The following is a 19,495-nucleotide window of genomic DNA, read 5'->3' as shown; positions in this document are numbered from 1 at the left end:
GAGAGACTGGAGAGAGAGAGAGAGAGAGAGAGAGAGAGACCACGCATTGTGTCATGCGTAAGAAATTCAAATCAAATTGTATGTCACATGTACCGTAAAATGCTAACTTACAAGCCCTTAACCGAGAAGCGAGACGACTGGAGAGAGCGAATAAATAATAATAGGGGCGTGGATCAGAAAACCAGTCAGTATCTGGTGTGACCACCATTTGCCTCATGCAGCGCGACACATCTCCTTCGCTTAGAGTTGATCAGGCTGTTGATTGTGACCTGTGGAATGTTGTCCCACTCTTCTTCAATGACTGTGCGAAGTTGCTGGATATTGGCGGGAACTGGAACACGCCGTTGTACAAGTCGATCCAGAGCATCCCAAGCATGTTCAATGGGTGACATGTCTGGTGAGTATGTAGGCATTGGAAGAACTGGGATATTTTCAGATTCCAGAAATTGTATACAGATCCTTGCGACATGGGGCCATGCATTATCATGCTGAAATATGAGGTGATGGCGGAGGATGAATGGCACAACAATGGGCCTCAGGATCTCGTCACGGTATCTCTGTGCATTCAAATTGCCATCGATAAAATGCAATTGTGTTCATTGTCCGTATCTTATTCCAGCCCAACCCCACTGCCATCATGGGGCACTCTGTTCACAACGCTGACATCAGCAAACCGCTCACCCACACGACGCCATACACGTGGTCTATGGAAGATTTGTGGGATCTTTTATTTCAGCTCATGAAACATGGGACCAAACACTTTACACATTGCATTTATATTGCTGTTCAGTATAGAAAGAAACATACAAAAAAATAAAATAAATCTGGAGTAGTGGGATTACTGTAGTAGTATTACTGTAGAAGTAGTAGTAGTACTGTATTACTACTACTGTAGTAGTAGTAGTCGTAGTAGTAGTAGAGGATAGCCATGTTTTCTTTACCTGTCATGTACTACAGTGTATGTTTACGGCCGGGACCAAACAAGGGTCATTATTCCTGGTAATTGTAGATCTTCCCAGACACACCCTTACCTTGAAAACATGTAAACAAAAGGCCAGCCAGCCAGACAGCAGGTGAGTCAGTCAGTCAGCCAGCCAGCCTGTCAGTCAGCCATATACAGGATAACTAGAAAGCAGTAGTAGGGTATCAGTATAGAGCTGCCAAACCAGTCTGCTTGCCTCTAGAGCCCTATACTTGGAATCAGGTTTGAGGAGTTTGCGAGGTAACTGAGGTCAACTCTGAGTTCAACTCGGGATAACCAGTACCACGAAAGTGGCTCATCTTTTAGCCAGGTACGTTTCTATGGCAATGAATCCTTCAGAACTAACCTGCTCCAAAGCAGGCTAACTCAGGGCTAACTCAATTTATCCTGAATTAAGTGTCTGAGGCACAAGTTGAGGACCAATGAAATCAAATTCCCTCCCTCTCGCAAAGATTGTGTTATCATCCCCTTCATTTGAGGAAGACTGATTAAAATATTTTATTAATCAAATGTTTTTTAGTTTTTTTTCGGTGTAAAAAAACTGTAATGTCTATCACATTACACATTTAGTAATGACAGCATTTGCTTTCCAAACTAAGTTTTTCCACACGAAATGTATTTCGAAATTTGCAAAAGGCAAACTGACAGTGGCAACGAACCATAGACATATAATCCATAGGATGGCAGTTCAACTAGCCACGTGTGACATGCACACGCAGTTACAAGCCTGCTAGAGTTAACGGCAGGCGGACGAGCAATATCCACAGTCGTAGTACAGATGAAGCCTGAGCTGGAAGGTGAAGCTAACGGAAGCTGGCTAGCTTTAGAGAAGCCTGAGTAGATCTAGCGTGCTTCGTAGTATACCACTCTTGCGTCTGTCTCACTCAGTAACATTCACACAATGGACACACGCCTGAAAGCCAATGGCAGCCTGATATGACAATACATATTTACTACTGTATTTATACTATATTGACTTTTGCAGGTGAGCCCTGCAATTTACAAAAACGTACACGTCAACACGACATGAAAACAAGACATACAAAACACAATCATAGAATAGTCTATTACTACTTAACAACATCTAACCTTCAGACATTACATGTTGCTTCTCTGACAGCATTTTAATCTCATATTGTTATCAGGTAAACTATTCCTGCTGTGAACACACTGTTGATAAAAGAGATATGTCGTACAGTACAGGCCGTAGACTAGACGTCGTACAGTACAGGCCGTAGACTAGACGTCGTACAGTACAGGCCGTAGACTAGACGTCGTACAGTACAGAATCAGAATCATATGGAGGCCCCCATTACAGGCTCACTAGATATTGTTACATTATACCCCGTGATAGAGGCTTTGGTATACCAACTGGTGAGCGAGACAGAAGATGTATAAAAAAAAAAAGGACATTTCAAACCTCCACTAAATGGAATACGAGATACCAACGTAAGTACGTCAACGCAAATGTCAGATTCCATGAACCTAAACTTTGATGGATCTTCATTCCTTGAATCGTCATTTATTTATGTCAAGCCGAGGTCTAAGCTTGATCTTTTGTCACCACTGTCAGTGCACAGCTTCCTCTGATGTCGTGGAGCCCCTCCCTCCTGAACAATTACATCAAAGCGACTTATTAAAGCATTATCAATAGCAGGAGGACAAGACATGGGTCATTCAGAAAAGAGATAGTGGAAAAGTGGAAAAGGAAGGGATAGTGGAAAAGTGGAAAAGGAAGGGATAGTGAAAGGTGGAATGAGAGAGAGAGAATAACTGGGTTGAAAAGAACAGAACTGCAGCGGAACAGAACAAACTCAGACCCTCCCCCCTCGCTCTTGCTCGGCCTTGTTTACTCTCCACATCCCATTTGCTCTGACGCCATCCAGCTAACACAGAGGGAACTGAACTCTGGTGTTGATGTAGCCTCAAGATGTGTCTGAGCGTGTGCGTTTATGTGACATGCTAACATGTTGCGTGTCACTTGAAACTCCCGTTTTCACACGGCAGTAGCATGTAGCATGTCACCCTCACAGAGTTGTCATTATAACGTGATAATTAGTTGTTGAGCTGGTGTTACTAGTTACCATAAATGCCCCAAAGCCAGTAGCAATGAAACATAACTATCAGTTGGGGTAATGTGGTATGTTCAACTGTTCAGAAAACACACCTTCTTTCACCATTTCTCCTCATAGTAACCAGAGCCTGAGAGAGACAGAGAGGAGAGAGACAAGAGACAGACCGAGAGACGAGACAGAGGGACAAGCGAGAGAGATACACCACCCACCAACCCCTCTTTTTATGCTACTGCTACTCTCTGTTCATCATATATGCATAGTCACTTTAACCATACCTACATGTACATACTATCGCAATCAGCCTGACTAACCGGTGTCTGTATCCACTGCGTGCACAATTATTAGGCAAATTGTATTCCTCGGGATTCATTTTATTGTTGAACAAACAACGCTCTCAGTCAATCCAAAATGTTATTGAACCTCAAACCTGAATGTTTAACAAAGGAAAAGTGAATTTTGTCTTTCTCAGGGAAATATATAAGTGTGCACAATTATTAGGCAACTATTAGTGTGCAGAATTATTAGGCAACTAAATTACTAAAATAATTTCTCTCAACTCACTTGTTTATTCTCAATTTTTAGAGTAAGTGTAACAGATAAGTAACAAAATGACAATTATATAACATTTTTGGCCTTTCAAAAATATTCAGTGACCAATACAGCCACCGTTATTTTCAATAACTGCCATGAGCCTTCCATCCATGGAGTCTGTCAGTTTCTTGATCTGTTCACGATCAATTTTCAATGAAGCAGCAACCACAGCCTCCCAAATGCTGTTCAAAAAGGTGTATTGTCTTCCATCACTGTAAATCTCACGTTTGAGAAGGGCCCACAAGTTCTCAATAGGATTTAAGTCAGGTGAGGAAGGGGGCCAGGTCATTATTCAGGCATCTTTGAGGCCCTTGCTGGCTAGCCAAGCAGTGGAGTACTTGGATGCATGTGATGGAGCATTGTCCTGCATAAAGATCATGGCCTTCTAGAATGCTGAGGACTTCTTCCTGTACCACTGTTTGACGAAAGAATCTTCCAGAAACTGGCAGTAGGTTTGGGAGTTGAGTTTCAGTCCATTTTCAACCCGAAAAGGTCCAACTACCTCATCCTCAATGATAACAGCCCATACCAGTACCCCGCCTTCACCTTGCTGGCACCTGACTCAAAGTGGTGCCCTGTGTCCATTACTGATCCAGCCACGGGCCCATCCATTTGGTCCATCAAGAGTCACTTTCATTTCATCTGTCCATAAAACCTTTGAAAAATCTGTCTTCAGGTATTTCTTTGCCCAATCTTGACGCTTCAACTTGTGAATCTTATTCAGTGGTGGTCTTGTTTCAGTCTTCTTGACCTTGGCCATGTCTCTGAGCACTTGACACCTTGTACTTCTGAACACTCCAGGTAGGTTGCAGTTCTGGAATACGGTGGCGCTGGAGGATAATGGGTTCCTGGTAGTTTGACGTTTAATTCTTCTCAAGTCTTTTGCAGTTAATTTGCGCCTTTTCTTCCCCATGCGTTTTTTTTGCGCCCCAGTTGACTATTCGCAACAAAACGTTTGAATGTCCGGTGGTCACACCTCAATAGTTTAGCTATTTAAAGAGTGTCGCATCCGTCTGAAAGGCATTTTATATTTTGGGTTTTTCAGTGTCAGTTAAATTTATTTTTTTGCCCATTTTACCTGAGGTAATGAGGCTGCCTAATAATTATGCACACCTTGATATAAGGTGTTATTCACTTTCGCCACACCCTCCCTCATTACACAAATACATATCACCTGAAAATGATTAAATCCAATAAGCATTCAAGTTTATATGGTTTGGAGTTCGAAAATGTGCATAGAAACAATAAGATCAGAATACTCACTTGCCTAATAATTGCTACTCTTATTTTCACATGTCTTTTCCCTGTTGTTTTATTTCTTCACACACACACACACACACACACACACACACACACACACACACACACACACACACACACACACACACACACACACACCTTTTTTCCGCACTATTGGTTAGAGCCTGTAAGTAAGTATTTCACTGTAAGGTCTACACCTGTTGTATTCGGCGCACGTGACAAATAAACTTTGATTTGAGAGAGACACACACACACACAGAGACACACACAGAGACACAGACAGACAGACAGAGAGAGAGCTCCCCAGGGTCTGTCTCAACAAAGGGAAACCGTATTGCCCTTAGCTACAGAATAAATGTACAATACATTTACCTCCCACTCAACTGCTAAATGCTTTTTAACCGACAACCGAATAAATTGGAAATCAGAGAAGACTGTGCAATGTACATCCAATGCTAATCTACCTCAACTCATGCAGGCACACTGAATGCAATATGATAATAAAAATCTAAATCGGAAATAAATGGGAATACGAAAAGGTTGGTGTTCAACCGCGTATGAAAATACTCATCTAACACCCAATTGAGATATTATGTAACAGAAGCTATTAGCGATTTCCTATTTTTCTGGGTCGGCAGCAGAACACTAGTGACATTCCCATTATATTCAAATCAGTCTGCCTCTCCCCCTGAAACCCTCCCTCTTAAGTGTTTAATAATGAACGTGAGAGAGATTTACCGTGTAATTTTCAGGCACTGCGTCCGTGCTTTGTGTTCCCCTAGGGACACCGTAGTAAATGAGTGAATTTTCATCATCGGCTAGAGTAAGGGTTTAATATTACCATCCATCTGGAGCAGAGCGGGGAAAAGGGGAGATTACTTTTTGTTTCTTTCCCTTCCGAGGAAATCAGTGAGCTGTTACCCGACTTAATGAAACGATAACGGGTGGAAGGAACAAGGCGGCTGAGATGGACTAGCTTTTTCAGAGTGAGCCTACCGAGACTGGGTTTAAAACACACAGACACACAAATCATTTCTTCAGGTGGGATAATTAAGTTGATCTAATCAACAATCTTTCAGAGAATCATTATAACGAACTTCACTAGCTGGTAATCAGCTAAACTCTGTCGTCGTCGCCCCCACCCCCCCCCCGAAGCCCCCGGAGCCCCCGAAGCCAGGACAGCAGAGCCCCCGAAGCCAGGTCAGCGGAGTCCCCGATCCCAGGACAGCGGAGCCCCCGAAGCCAGGACAGCGGAGTCCCCGATCCCAGGACAGCAGAGCCCCCGATCCCAGGACAGCGGAGTCCCCGATCCCAGGACAGCAGAGCCCCCGATCCCAGGACAGCGGAGCCCCCGATCCCAGGACAGCGGAGTCCCCGAAGCCAGGTCAGCGGAGTCCCCGAAGCCAGGTCAGCGGAGCCCCCGATCCCAGGACAGCGGAGTCCCCGATCCCAGGACAGCAGAGCCCCCGATCCCAGGACAGCGGAGTCCCCGATCCCAGGACAGCAGAGCCCCCGATCCCAGGTCAGCAGAGCCCCCGATCCCAGGACAGCGGAGTCCCCGATCCGAGGACAGCGGAGTCCCCGATCCGAGGACAGCGGAGTCCCCGATCCCAGGACAGCGGAGTCCCCGATCCCAGGACAGCGGAGTCCCCGATCCCAGGACAGCAGAGCCCCCGAAGCCAGGACAGCGGAGTCCCCGAAGCCAGGTCAGCGGAGTCCCCGAAGCCAGGTCAGCGGAGTCCCCGATCCCAGGACAGCGGAGTCCCCGAAGCCAGGACAGCGGAGTCCCCGAAGCCAGGTCAGCGGAGTCCCCGAAGCCAGGACAGCGGAGTCCCCGAAGCCAGGACAGCGGAGTCCCCGAAGCCAGGACAGCGGAGCCCCCGAAGCCAGGACAGCGGAGTCCCCGAAGCCAGGACAGCGGAGCCCCCGATCCCAGGACAGCGGAGTCCCCGATCCCAGGACAGCGGAGTCCCCGAAGCCAGGACAGCGGAGTCCCCGAAGCCAGGTCAGCGGAGTCCCCGAAGCCAGGACAGCGGAGTCCCCGAAGCCAGGACAGCGGAGTCCCGTGTGGCTCAGTTGGTAGAGCATGGTGTTTGCAATGCCAGGGTTGTGGGTTCGATTCCCACAGGGGACCAGTACGGAAAAAAAAAATTGTATGAAATGTATGCATTCACTACTGTAAGTCGCTCTGGATAAGAGTGTCTGCCAAATGACTCACATGTAAAATGGAATGTAAAAAGGACAGACCACCAAACCATAGCGGCCCATGGGAGTCCAGTGGTTTTTTAGGGGGAGTGTGGTCTTGTAGAGACGCTGTGGCTTAAAGCACCACATATCCATTTCCAAAATGACTCCTGTTCTAGGTCTGGTACCCAGCACAGCAACAACAAGGAAACAGTAATTACCTACCTTCCCTCCTGCTGCTTTATGATTAGCCTGGAGGCCCATCATTGAGCATCTCAATGCCAATAGCACCAGTTCCAAAATGTCTCCATGCCTCAGTGTTTCCCTGTAGACTGGCCTGCTCTGTTGCTGAAATTGTTTATTTTCTATTGGTTTAAATAGAAACCTTTGTGCAACAGAGGACCTGTAGGTTGCTCTGAGGGGCAAACAGAGGACCTGTAGGTTGCACTGATGGCTTTTGCATTCCGCCAGGAAATTGCATTCCACACACACACACAATATTTAACTAAGAGGACTGAGTAGTGGCAGGCAGTGCTCCCATCTCATACTGAAGCTTCAGAATCATAATACAGCTTCACAACGTCACAACACATCAGCCTCCACACACCTGCACCTCCACTGTACTGCGTTGTATAACCAACTCAGTCCACCCACCACGTGTCATGGTGCTACCCACTAAGAGGCAGAGGGGCACGGCGACCTGTAAGGGCTCATACACACCTTCTCTGTAACAGCTACCATGGGGGAGGCATGTATGCCTCTGCAGGACACAATTAGCTGGCCTACATAACACTTCACATCAAATAAACAAACGTTATGCAATGTAGTTGAGGAAGTGGTCAAAGATCAGAATAAAGAGAGTAACCATGGTGATTCAAAGCATTTTGACAAGCTTGAAAAATGCAGTGGAGAAAAATCAGCAAGACGAATGACTCCCTTATTTCAGTGGACAGGACTTTTATAGGATCTACCCATGCCTGCCCCAACAATCTGACCATATCTCCTTGAGTGAGAGGATTGAATCTCTGAAGCAGTAATTCAAGGTGACATTCAGTTTATTTCTCCCCATCTCTGTCTCCCTCCGAGCTTGGCTCTTGGCTGTCCGAGGCAAGGCGAGACCCACAGTACCCGGGCCCACCCCTCCAGCCAGCAACAGCACATCACCACCAGTACCAGAGCTAAGGATGACCCATCTCTCAGAACCTGGTATCTGGGAGCTAGTGAGAGATGGGATGGGTCCCTATTCCCTTGATGATGCGGTTACAGTACCAGTCAAATATTTGGACAGACCTACTCATTCCAGGGTTTTACGCATTGACAGACCTTCATGTCTTAAAGTAATGATGGACAGGCACACCTGTTAATTGTAATGCATTCCAGGTGATTACCTCATGAAGCTGGTTGAGAGAATGCCAAGAGTGTACAAAGCTGTCATCAAGGCAAAGGGTGACTACTTTGAAGAATCTCAAATATATTTTGATTTGTTTAACACTTTTTTTTGGTTACTACACGTTTCCATATGTGTTATTTAATAGTTGTGACATCTTGACTACTATTCTACAATGTAGAAAATAGTAAAAATATAGAAAAACCCTTGAATGAGTAGGTGTGTCCAAACTTTTGACTGGTACTGTATATATAGGTGACTTGGCTATCATCTGCAAGGTTAAAGGTTAAAGGTTACGGAGTTCTTGTCATTAGTTTTAGACAAAAAAGGTACCATAAGAGACTTGCTCAGCCTAAATCTCCTCTTGGATTTGATAGGCTATCCATCTCCGACACCTGCTGGGCTGTGGCCAATGGGATGATACAGTATTTATCCGGCTCTGTAGTCAAACGTCTCACCAGCCACCTTTCCCTTCGGTGAACTTTTGACCCACCAGCTGGCATCGTCCATAGGCTGACTAGGGACTCAGTCTGTCTGTTTCGTTCACAGTAGCAAACCAACCCGAAACCTGAGGCTCTTTGGAAGCGCACACACACACACACACACACACACACACACACACACACACCCTTCTCCCCCCTCCGATCTCTCACCTGCATCTCCTTGTCGCCGTACTTGGAGGGGTTCTTGCTGCCCTGGCTCTTCCTGCGGAGTTTCTTCAGTTCTGCCTGACACTTCTCCAGACTCTCTCCTTTACTCTTGTGCTCCATCTGGTACTTCTTCAGAGCCGCCTGTAGGTGGGAGTATAGAGTCAGTTTTAACACTGCTATACAGTCATTGGCTTCCCTAGACTAGTGTTCTACCACTATGGTTAGGTGTTGAGTCCCATTTCAAACCACCTGACCACCTTCTATTCGCTGATTGATGCAATGTGGCATAATGCAGGGGAATGAGTTAGTCTGGCATCATAGGGACTTGGCTGATCTCTCTTCCCCCCCACCCACCCCCACACAGTATGTCCCCAGTGGCTATAGGACTCATTGTGTTCCAAACCACTGCCTTTGTGTTTCACTCATTCACCTCTGCCAAGAGTTAACGCAATCCTGTGGCCTGGCCTGTCTGCCAGTCTGCCTGCCCTCCACATAACAATGTTTCCAATATTTTATTTCTGTCTGATGGAAAAACCTAGCTGAGCATGGCTAATTACTTTTGTCAATGCTGAAATAACAGAGTCAAGCAGAGAGAGAATGAGCGAGCGAGCGAGCGAGAGAGAGAGAAAGGGACAAAAGGGGGGGGGGAGAGAGAGAGAGAGAACAGGGGAACATATGCTTTTCTGACCCGCTGCCAGCCTGCCAAAGTACGGCCTCAAATGAACTGACCAGGTCAATATGAATTTCAAACAGAGGACAGTATTATTTTATTAGTCACTTTTCTTTTGTGAATATCCAACAGTATACTGAGCCTTTATCTAAGCTTCCCAATTCCACTCCAAAATCCTCTTCAATAATCTCTAAAAATGGGTTTATCCCTTAAATAAAACTTGAACTTCTTATTAATATTTTCTTAAAAATGTGTCATAATTCGGAAAGTAAGAGAAGAAAGTAATTTGTAACTTTATTGCTGAGTGGTTATGATGAAAACCAGTGGGAAATTAAAAGAAGTGCTCAGAAAGCCGTGGAGCTTGTCTCTAGCTAATGATTTGATGATGTGGATCCGTAGGGAGGGCTAGCTAGCCACCGTCTGTATCAACGCTTTCTAAATGTGGCCTTCACATCAGAATACACAACCACTGAATTATATAAAGGCATTATATAAAACTGAACTAAAATTTAATTAACTCTGCGGTAATGTCATATGAAAACAGCTAATATAAAGATAATTTAAAAAAATAAGTATTTGTAAGGGATGTCAACCAACAGTTAGAAGCTCACTAAACACCTCCATGTTCAAGTTCAAAGTGAATAGTAAGTGAAGGTGAGAAGACATCTAAAAGGTGTATTTAGAAGGTACAAAACAGGTGTCAAACAGGTGTCAAACAGGTGGGAGAGTGACTGATGTGAATGAAATGGAGACAACAATGAATGATGGTTCTCTAGGACATAATTTCCAACTCCAGCAAATCCAACTGTACACATTTTTTAAGATGCAATATGCAGAAATCGCGCCGCCACTTCCTGGTTGCTAAAATTGGAATAGTTTGCCTAATTTCAGTTTGTGACAAAACAAGTGCAGAGAATCATTGTACCATCTAAACAACTGCAAAATATCTTTTAATTAACCAAAAATCGAGCTTTTTTCAGCTGTTTGAAGTTGGTGTACAAAACCAACAGTAAAAGACACAAAAAATGAAACTTAAGTGCGGGAAGCATAGAAATCGCACAGAACAAATCTACTGCTTCTTAGACTTGCTTTCAATTAGAATGACAAATCTAACTCACATTTCTATGCGAATTTGATCAGGTCGTCCACTGCCCAAAAAAAGTTACATATTGCAGCTTTTAAATACTTGATTCAACTTCAACTATTCATCAAGCCCTAAATGAGGCATCTATGTTTGTCTCGGACAACAACCAAACGGTGTGCTATTGGGGGGGGGGGGGGGGGGGGGGGGGGGGGGAAGAGGACTGGAGTTGGGAACCACTGGTCTCAGGACACTCACATTCAGGTAGCGTGCATCCAGCTCCACCTTCTTCTCCAGCTCGGTTAGAAGCTCATTGTGGAACGACTTCAGCTAGGAGGACAGAGAGGACCACAAAGAGTTAATGATCACATAAGATATACCCACACATCATAACAACAGGCAGGAATACAACCTGCCTCAGGTTGTACTTTCTGAAACTGCCAAACCAGACTTGTTTGCTTCAAACAAAAACACCCTACTATTTTGGCTGCTGTCAGTGTTGTGGTGTCAACATGACTTGAGGAGCCAAGATTGTCTTGATATCGGACCTGACTCAAAGGACCAGGGACAGTTGTATAGTACCAGTATGTGAATTATGTCTAACTTCATACCAGTGTTGAGATTGTGTGTGTGTGTGTGTAAGGAAGTGCATGTTCACAATTGACTTTTGAAGTCGTTAGGTTTTGTTTTCTTCCCTTATCGTCCTAGTCAGTAGCGCCAAGTCTCAGGAAGTAATATTTTCTTAACTTCTATCAGTTGGCTGTGTGCTGAAAGAGCAGGAACAGGCGAGATGTGAGAGTATATACAAACAGTAGTTAAAAGGCCAGTAGTTGATTGTTTGTGTGTGTGTGTGTACAGTAGCGCTCTGTTCTATGTTGTTCTGACATAAGCTCTGGATGTCATTTCCTGTTCCTCTGAACTAAGCAATGAAATGAGCTTTATGCGACATCTTTTTGAGTGCGGCCCCGTCACACCTTTTGTTCCTCTGGACAGAACGATCAGAGGCGGTAGTGTGTGAGACAGGTGCTTCGGAGGAGGTTGTGGGTAGTCCTCACTGACCGTAGATCAAATGACAGTCTCTACATTTTTCAGGCATCGATTGGGTGAGACGTAAGCTGGAGCATTTGTAAGAAATGAAGCAGCTTCCTCATCATCATCCTCCTCCTCCTTATCTATGGAGCAATTTCAGTACCAACAAATTATATTTGAATTCCATAGGATATTGAATTTGAATTTAGTAATTAAATTCATAAAATGTATTTGTATTTCATCGTTTGAAACTACATCGAATTTATATTGCATTCAGACTCATTGATGTGGGGCTATTCAAATATATTCTTATGGGGGACAAATACTTTTTTTTGTGACACTCCCTTCTAATGTGTCCACGGGCAGTGTGGTCAGCATGTAACTGGTCCTGTAACATGGGCAGTGTGGTCAGCATGTAACTGGTCCTGTAACATGGACAGTGTGGTCAGCATGTAACTGGTCCTGTAACATGGGCAGTGTGGTCAGCATGTAACTGGTCCTGTAACATGGGCAGTGTGGTCAGCATGTAACTGGTCCTGTAACATGGGCAGTGTGGTCAGCATGTAACTGGTCCTGTAACATGGACAGTGTGGTCAGCATGTAACTGGTCCTGTAACATGGGCAGTGTGGTCAGCATGTAACTGGTCCTGTAACATGGGCAGTGTGGTCAGCATGTAACTGGTCCTGTAACATGGACAGTGTGGTCAGGATGTAACTGGTCCTGTAACATGGGAAGTGTGGTCAGCATGTAACTGGTCCTGTAACATGGGAAGTGTGGTCAGCATGTAACTGGTCCTGTAACATGGGCAGTGTGGTCAGCATGTAACTGGTCCTGCGCGGCCTGTGATCATCATAGAGGGGACAGAAGGCACGTCCATGTTCCAGAGAGTCTTGCCTTTCAGGAATGGGCTTATAATAGCTTATAGCCAAACCAGTTCAAACGGTAGTGCCAAATTCACAGGAAGAAAATAAATTCAACATGCCATTTTGGCTTCAGCAACTGCCAGTAGCTTGGGTTTACCAGAGAGAGCGTTTGATTCTATCTGTTCTCCTCTACCTCTCCTGGCTGGAAAAGTACCAGGATGTCATCTCTGGTTTTGAGTCTGAATATAGAGAACTAAATTTGAAACTGAATTTCAATGCATCTGAAAAGTTGAATATGTGAAACTTTGATAAACAGACAATGAATGCAATATCTACATATTTAATTTGAATATTCAATCAAACTGAAAGAATTTTAAATGCAATAATAATAAAAGTTCAATTTATGAATTCAATGATTACATTTGTGCATTACAAATTCTAAAATATAAAATTCTAATTCAATATCCGAATACAAATTCATCATCCTCATCATCCAGTTCTCCTCACCATATCTTCAAGCTGCATCTGGATCTGCCTGTGGACCTCAGCCATCTGAAACAGTACGTCCCCTAAAGAGAAGACAGACCGGGAAAGAAAAATGGGAAGAAAGACAGAGAGAATTATATTAAATCTTCCAAGGTGTCGCTGAAAGCTACATCAACGTGCAAAACAAGACCATGCAGCCAAACAAAAAAAGGGAGGGAGACAAGGGAGGAGAGGAGGAGGATGAATAATGAACAGGATGGAACGTTAGTCAAGTCACGAGCAAAACGGAATTGAAAAACACTGAAAAGGAATAGAACAAGAACACAACAGAAACAGAGAATGTAAATCAAAGTATCAATGATAATATTAGCTTCATATTAATAGTATTGAGAACATACAAATACTCCATATGAGATATAAACAAATAAAAATTTGTTCCACACAGGAATTTGTCAATCTTTATACTAAGAGAGAAAGCGAGTGCTTTTCACTAAATAAAACACAGAAATACTCCAAACAAAAAGCAGAACCGAGAGAAAAGCCTAAAACAAAAAGAGAAGAGAAGAGAGAGAGAGTAAAGGGTGATTCATGCAGCCAGGGAGATTAAATGCGTTCGTTTTAAGATACCTACATGCTGCCTCTTCTGAATATGCAATGCATTGTAAAAAAGGAACAAAAATATATAGTTTGAGCGACGAACGGATAGAAAAGACCTGGAGAGACAGAGACAGATCAAACTACCCCAGAGACGAGACCCGTTTCCAAATAGGTCCCCAGATATAGGAATGAGACACACGATGGGTTACCCACCACACACACACCGATTGTGTTCAATCAAATATTGACTTTGCAGACATTCACAAGGTGATGATTTATTGGAATTAATTGACTATCCATTTGTAATATCTAAGGCCATCCTACTCGCTGTGAGTAGTATGCTGCCCTAAGCCATTCTATTATTTATGTGGTCACTCAGGTCTTTCACAGGTCAGTAACTGTGGTTATGAAACAAGTGGGGAAGGAAAGGAGGTGAGGGTAGAACCAAGGGGATAGGTTGATACTTCCTATAGAACTAAGGAGAACATTCTAGAACGGTCTTTCTTTAATGACATCACAGCATAAAGAGGCTTATCAGGAAGTGGTAAGGTCATCAAGCTGACTAAGTGAAAAGGGGATGTAGGAGAAGGGAAGGATGGGAACCTTCCAACAAGTATTGGACCGGATTCAGGTGTTAAAATCCACAAAAACAGCATGTAATGCAAAAGTGTTAAAAGTACACACAAGATGGTAGGACATTATTTGGGAAGCGATTACATTGTTAGCTGCACAGTACACACACTTAATCTTTAACCAACCAACCAGCCACACACAGACGGACACACACACACACACGCGCATAGCCAGTACAGTACAATCCCCCTAACAAAAGGACAGTGAAAGGCATACAGAGGCCTCCCTCCCCTCATTCCATCCAGAATGCCTATGAAAGCCAGGGTAGGAACATAGCAGTGGTTATTCCACTGCCTGAGGCGGAACACAGCGAGGTAGATAAATATGTCGGCGTCAGCTTCCAACCTCTCAGTCTGGTTTTGGCTGGTTTCCAAAGCACTCTCCATCTCATCAATCGATGAAGAACCTCTGGCCTCGCTGTCGAGGGGAAAATGACAATGTATCTCAATATGTCTCCACTGAATCGACACGTTTACTGAACTCAATCAGTGAGCAACATAGCACAACATTTTTCCATATTGGACAAGCACGAATACACACACCACTCCCCATCCCTCCCTCTACCCTGTATAATAGCACCATTTATAGGTCTGGTTCCATGCCAAGGAGGACAGTGCTGATTCATCACACTGAGACCACCAGAGGATCACAATGTCCACCCACCACCCTACAACTTCCTCTATCCATCATCCACATTCCTCCTCCTCCCACCATGCTAATACCACTGTCCATCCATCAACCACCTTCCTCCTCCTCCTCCTCCTCCCACCATGCTAATACCACTGTCCATCCATCAACCACCTTCCTCCTCCTCCTCCTCCTCCTCCCCCACCATGCTAATACCACTGTCCATCCATCAACCACCTTCCTCCTCCTCCTCCCCCCCCACCATGCTAATACCACTGTCCATCCATCAACCACCTTCCTCCTCCTCCTCCCACCATGCTAATACCACTGTCCATCCATCAACCACCTTCCTCCTCCTCCTCCCCCACCATGCTAATACCACTGTCCATCCATCAACCATCTTCCTCCTCCTCCTCCCTCCATGCTAATACCACTGTCCATCCATCAACCACCTTCCTCCTCCACCACCATGCTAATACCACTGTCCATCCATCAACCACCTTCCTCCTCCTCCTCCTCCTCCTCCCCCACCATGCTAATACCACTGTCCATCCATCAACCACCTTCCTCCTCCTCCTCCCCCCCCACCATGCTAATACCACTGTCCATCCATCAACCACCTTCCTCCTCCTCCTCCCACCATGCTAATACCACTGTCCATCCATCAACCACCTTCCTCCTCCTCCTCCCCCACCATGCTAATACCACTGTCCATCCATCAACCATCTTCCTCCTCCTCCTCCTCCTCCCTCCATGCTAATACCACTGTCCATCCATCAACCACCTTCCTCCTCCACCACCATGCTAATACCACTGTCCATCCATCAACCACCTTCCTCCTCCTCCTCCACCACCATGCTAATACCACTGTCCATCCATCAACCACCTTCCTCCTCCTCCTCCTCCACCACCATGCTAATACCACTGTCCATCCATCAACCTTCCTCCTCCTCCTCCTCCTCCACCCCCACCATGCTAATACCACTGTCCATCCAACCACCACCTTCCTCCTCCTCCTCCTTCCACCCCCACCATGATAATACCACTGTCCATCCATCAACAACCTTCCTCCTCCTCCTCCTCCTCCTCCCACCCCCACCATGATAATACCACTGTCCATCCATCAACAACCTTCCTCCTCCTCCTCCATGCTAATACCACTGTCCATCCAACCACCACCTTCCTCCTCGTCCTCCTCCTCCTCCCTCCACCCCCACCATGACAATACCACTGTCCATCCAACCACCACCTTCCTCCTCGTCCTCCTCCTCCCTCCACCCCCACCATGACAATACCACTGTCCATCCAACCACCACCTTCCTCCTCCTCCTCCTCCTCCTCCCTCCACCCCCACCATGACAATACCACTGTCCATCCAACCACCACCTTCCTCCTCCTCCTCCTCCTCCCTCCACCCCCACCATGATAATACCACTGTCCATCCATCAACCACCTTCCTCCTCCTCCTCCTCCACCATGCTAATACCACTGTCCATCCATCAACCACCTTCCTCCTCCTCCTCCTCCCCCCTCCACCCCCACCATGCTAATACCACTGTCCATCCATCAACCACCTTCCTCCTCCTCCTCCTCCTCCTCCCCCCCACCATGATAATACCACTCTCCATCAAGGGATAAAATACAGCAACATGATTAACTAGATTAGTGGGCGGGAACAAAATGAAGGGGAGGTAGGATATAACAGCACCATGCTTTGAACAATGTGACTACATCACATGAAGATTACTGTGTGTGTGTTCAAGCAGATGCACATCATAGCTGTGGGAAGTAGCGGTGCTGCTGCACACCCTGATAAATCAGAATAATGTTTTTTAATTTATATATATTTTTATTTTTAAAAATTCACAAAAGTAGTGCCCTGGGCCTTTACAAGTATTAGCAGACCGATTATAGACGCATGGGCAAAAACATATTTTTTTGTAGCATGGGCAAAAACATATTTTCAGCATCTCCACTTTGGCAAAAAAGTTATGGACAAAAATACAAAAACATCCACATCTAATTAAATATTTTTCTTGATCAAATAACATAGAAAATATTACCATCCTTACAAAACCACTTCATGTAAATGTATTGTACATAGGCCGGTCATCTTGGTTTGTACCTGTAGACCTTCCATCACCATGAAGAAAACAATGACCAATCCAGTAATTGAATACATTCAGCCATCAAGCGGTTTGTGACGCTGTGGCTCATTTCGTAGAGGAAGACGCTTGCAACGCAAGGGTTGTGGGTTTGATTCCCACGGGTGACCGGTATGAAAAATGCACTCACTCACTACTGTAAGTTGCTTTGGATAAGTGTGTCTACTAACATGGGAAAAGGAATGAATAGACCATTTCAATTTTTCATAGAAATAAGTTGCATTTGCTAAATATTTCAAGAAAACGGGAAAACATATCAAGCAAGTATTTTTATATTCCACAAGTATTATCAGATTAACTGTTTTGTAGAGATAATTAACAGACTGAAGATACAAATGCTGGTCAACACTCAAATACATTAAGTCATTTTTTCTTCTTCATAAAAGCAGTGCATTGGGCCTTTACTAGTCCTGTATTAACAGACTGATATAGACGTTTTCAGCAAGGGCATTTCTTTCTCTGCACCCCCCCAGCAAAAAATAAATAAATCACAGCACCCCGAAACTACTTCCCGCAGCTATGTGCCTGTGTTTGTCTAATCTAATGCTACTCCATCCTGACATCTGAAATATTGGTCTGCCTGTTTCTCTCTCCTGTCCCAGCAGGGTACCTAAGCTTCTTAACCATAATCAGCCCAGATAACAACATCTGAAGCTTAGAGAGACTAAAGCGTATTGTTTTGTGGTCTTAGTGGGGCCCCATCTTAAAAAAATAGACAATTAACACGATTAATGGTCCCAGCTGCTTCGTCTTGTCCACTCAGGGCCTGTGGTCCCAAATGGCATCCTATTTCCTATATAATGCACTACTTTTGACCAGGGCCATCCAAGACCTCTACACTGAGTGTACAAAACATTAAGAACACCTTCCTAATATTGCATTGTATCCCCTCTCTTTTTACCCTCAGAACAGCCTCAGTTCGTAGGGGGATGGACTCTACAAGGTGTCAAAAGCATTCCACAGGGATTCTGTCCCATGTTGACTCCAATACTTCCCACAGTTGTGTCAAGTTGGCTGGATGTCCTTTGGGTGGTGGAACGTTCTTGATACACACAGGAAACTGCTGAGCATGAAAAACTCAGCAGCGTTGCAGTTCTTGACACAAACAGGTGCGTCTGGCACCTATTACCATACCCCGTTCAAAAGGCACTTCAAATCTTTTGTCTTTCCCATTCACCCTCTGAATGGCACACATACACAATCCAGCTCTCAATTGTCTATTTAATCTGTCTCCTCCCCTTCATCTACACTGACTGAAGTGGATTTAACACTTAAAAAAATCAGTGATCATAGTTTTCACCTGGAATGACCCGGTCAGTCTATGTCATGGAAAGAGCACATGTTCTTAATGTTTTGTAGACTCAGTGTATACCAGGTGGTGTCAAAGGAAGGGAAATCATTAAAGACTCCAGCCACCAAAGACAGATGTTCTCTCTGTTTCCGCACAGCAAGCGGTACCGGTGCATCAAGTCTGACGCCAACAGGGTCCTAAAGCGCATCTATCCCCAAAACCATATGACTGCTAAATATCTAACTATAATGAACAAAAATATAAACCCAACATGTAAAGTGTTGGTCCCATGTTTCATTAACTGTAATAAAATATCCAATAAATGTCCCATATGCACAAAAAAAAAGCTTATTTCTCTCAAATGTTGTGCACAAATGTGTTTACATCCCTGTTAGTGAGCATTTCTCCTTTGCCAAGATAATCCATCCATCTGACAGGTGTGGCATATCAAGAAGCTGATTAAACAGCATGATCATTACACAGGTGCACCCTGTGCGGGGTAAAATAAAAGGCCACTAAAATGTGCAGTTGTGTCACACAACACAATTCAACAGATGTCTCAAGTTGAGGGAGCGTGCAATTGGCATGCTGACTGCAGGAACGTCCCCCAGAGCTGTTGCCAGAGAATTTAATGTTAATTTGTCATAAGCTGCCTCCAACGTCGTTTTAGAGCAGACGAAGTGTAACCACGCCAGCCCAGGACCTCCACATCCGGCTTCTTCACCTGCGGGATCGTCTGAGACCAGCCACCCAGACACCTGATGAAACTGAGGAGTATTTCTGTCAGTATTCTGATTGACTGGGTCTGGCTACCCAGTGGGTGAGCTTGGCTCCCAAGTGGGTGGGCCTATGCCCTCCCAGCCTGCACCCCTGCCTAGTCATGTGAAATCCATAGATTAGGGCCTAATCAATTAATTTCAATT

General features: G+C 44.9%; 1 protein-coding gene across 3 annotated transcripts in view; it reads right to left on the bottom strand.

Annotated features, from left to right (window-relative positions):
- Positions 1 to 19,495, bottom strand: part of LOC106589900 (BAR/IMD domain-containing adapter protein 2) — a 140,524-nt gene that overhangs the window by 40,547 nt on the left and 80,482 nt on the right. For all 3 annotated transcript variants that reach the window (XM_082970577.1, XM_082970579.1, XM_082970578.1), the window contains 3 exons: positions 13,281 to 13,342; positions 11,139 to 11,210; positions 9,133 to 9,270 (listed from right to left, as the gene is read on the bottom strand). In XM_082970577.1, coding sequence (XP_082826703.1) covers positions 9,133 to 9,270; positions 11,139 to 11,210; positions 13,281 to 13,342 — 272 coding nt within the window. The remainder of the gene's footprint in view (positions 1 to 9,132; positions 9,271 to 11,138; positions 11,211 to 13,280; positions 13,343 to 19,495) is intronic.

This window comes from Salmo salar, chromosome 28 (assembly GCF_965601325.2).
Source record: "Salmo salar chromosome 28, fSalSal1, whole genome shotgun sequence".
Lineage (NCBI taxonomy): Eukaryota > Metazoa > Chordata > Actinopteri > Salmoniformes > Salmonidae > Salmo > Salmo salar.
This window is presented reverse-complemented; position numbering and strand designations above follow the sequence as displayed.